Source organism: Pseudomyrmex gracilis, unplaced genomic scaffold, assembly GCF_002006095.1.
Source record: "Pseudomyrmex gracilis isolate BER0280 unplaced genomic scaffold, ASM200609v1 scaffold_363, whole genome shotgun sequence".
In the NCBI taxonomy this organism is placed as follows: domain Eukaryota; kingdom Metazoa; phylum Arthropoda; class Insecta; order Hymenoptera; family Formicidae; genus Pseudomyrmex; species Pseudomyrmex gracilis.
In genome coordinates this window covers 59,017-61,346 of record NW_018020947.1, presented here as the reverse complement: position 1 = coordinate 61,346, position 2,330 = coordinate 59,017, and the positions used below count along the sequence as shown (strand labels likewise).

Here is a 2,330-nt window from a genome sequence, read left to right as displayed (position 1 = left end):
CATTTCTATATAATAGTAATTTAACCTACAAATAATTACCTACATTATTTAAACTACAAATAATGTAGTGTACGTGCCTTTTTTCCGAATCACACGAAATCTTTGAACACATATTCGTGTTAATTTTCTAATTTTTTCCGCACGATCCATTATTTTTTATTTCACTTCACACAACAGTATAAAAATTGCAATTTTATAATGAAGTTGTTTTCTAGCTCTCGATGATTCTTATTTCAATAGAATGTGCACATGCGCACATTCAATAGAGAATTTTAGAAAAAACCCAATCAGGACCGCATAAAGATTTCCTCAATGAAGCGCTAATAGAGCAGCCCTCATTGCGGCGCTGACAGAAGGGCCACATGTATCAAATAATACGGTAACCCTGATGTAGACACTATCAGCACCGGATCAGGTTTTCCAAAATAAGGCAAGCCATGACATTACCTGATTGCGCCCGGAGCAAAATGCAGGCAAACCTTAATCATTTTCTACTCGGGATAATCGTCCACGCATTCTCGAACATCTCTTTGTTAACACATTTTCTGTTTCATACTCGTTCCCTTCCAATTGAGCCCTCACTGTCTTTCCCCCACCTTACTCTCGTTACTTCGTACGTCCCTTTCATCCTTTGTCAACTTCTCCTTGTCTTCGTCCCATCTCCACCATTGACCATTTATGCATAATCTCTCTTTTCTGATCCACACTCTCTTTCTCTTCTCTGCTTCTCTTCTTGCTATCTCAGCTAGCTTCTATCTTGATCTTCTTTCTCTCCATGTAAGATCTTCAGAGATTTTCCCTCTTGTTCCCTTTAGCATTTTCTTTTTTGCTAATATATCCCATTTCTGATCTTTATTACCAAGTTTGACCAGTAGCATCTCACCTCTTCCTTTTTCTGTTTTTTCTCCAATTTTTTTAATTTCTTTTATCTCTACCTTTGCACCTATTAGATTCAAAATCTTTTCTGTTGCTTCTTTTCTTTTTCCGTCTCTAATTTTAATATCTTTTATTATTATACTTCTTCTCCTTTTCTCTCTTTTTCTGCTTTGTATACTATTCTCTAATCTTTTTATTTTATCTATCAGATATACATTTTTACTCTCTCCTCCTTTATGCTTCATTTCTGTCACTTGGCTCTTCTCCTGTTTTAGTTTTTGTATTCTGGATTTACGTTGCGTTATTTCCTTTTTCATCTCTTCTCTTTCTCTATCCCATTCTTTTCTCTGTAATTTGGATTCATTTTTCATTTCCTGTACCATTTCTCTCATGAAGCCTTCTAATTTACCTTCCATTTCTTTCAACCATATTCCTACCTCTTCCTTTACTGCATCTTTCATCTTATTCGGTGATCCCGCTGCTTTTCTACACTTCTTAAAACTTTCCTCCTCTATTCCTTCGTTTTTCTCCATTTCAACTCTTTTTCTTTTTTCTTTTTGTGTATCATCGATGCTGCTTACACTGCTTGTGCTGTCTCTTCACTCCCTCTCTTCTTTTTTTAATTTCAGCAACTCATCTATGCTTCCCATACTCCCTTTTCTTTCCCTCCTCTTCTCTTCTTCAAATAATTTATCAATTTTGCATTTATTTCTATCCATATTTATTCTTTATACCCCGCTATCTAACTATAAAATCTCTAAATTCCACTGACCAATCACGTTCTCCTACCTCTCAACTAAAGTCCCTAGACACTCGATTCTCGACTTGCGAGTTGAATCTCGGTTCTAGTGACTTTCTTTTTCCAGTACGATCGCACCTCTTTATTAGTCTATGCCCGTTGTTTATCTATCATATAACTCGATTTTAAAAACCTTTTAAAATTCTCTACTCTTCTACCTACACACACCCACCCCTCCCTTCACTCTCACCCACTCACAAAATCACTCTCGCACACCCTCCACACTTCTCATCCACTCTCTTCTCTTATTATTCACTCAATCTCAATTTATTCTTTTCTCGCTATTCTCGCCACGTCTATACTCTATGAGAGTATAGACGTATATTCTGCGCCGGAAACGGAAGTCTCGATTGGAACATAGTAGACGGTCATTTATAGTATCTGCAACCTTGACCGGTTTTTTCTGATGTTGTTGAAGATTTAGATAAGTGGAAGATGGTGTTGCCAAAACAATTACATAGGGAAGCAATGGTTGAAGCACACAAAGACCCTCAAGCTGGCCACTTAGGTGTAAAAAAAGACGTATCAGCGATTACTCGTGAACTATTATTGGCCAAATATGTGGGCGTGTTCCGTTTGACCACAGTACGATTCGACACCGATCGATTCGACACCAAATTATTGGACACAAAATTATTGGACACAGATTTATTCG

General features: G+C 37.1%; 1 protein-coding gene across 1 annotated transcript in view; it reads right to left on the bottom strand.

The window, feature by feature from the left end:
• The window catches only part of LOC109860306 (golgin subfamily A member 6-like protein 2), a 3,558-nt gene extending 2,149 nt beyond the window's left edge, over positions 1 to 1,409 (bottom strand). The window contains exon 1 of the mRNA XM_020439306.1: positions 1,100 to 1,409. Coding sequence (XP_020294895.1) covers positions 1,100 to 1,409 — 310 coding nt within the window. The remainder of the gene's footprint in view (positions 1 to 1,099) is intronic.
• Between the last annotated feature and the right edge of the window lie 921 nt (positions 1,410 to 2,330).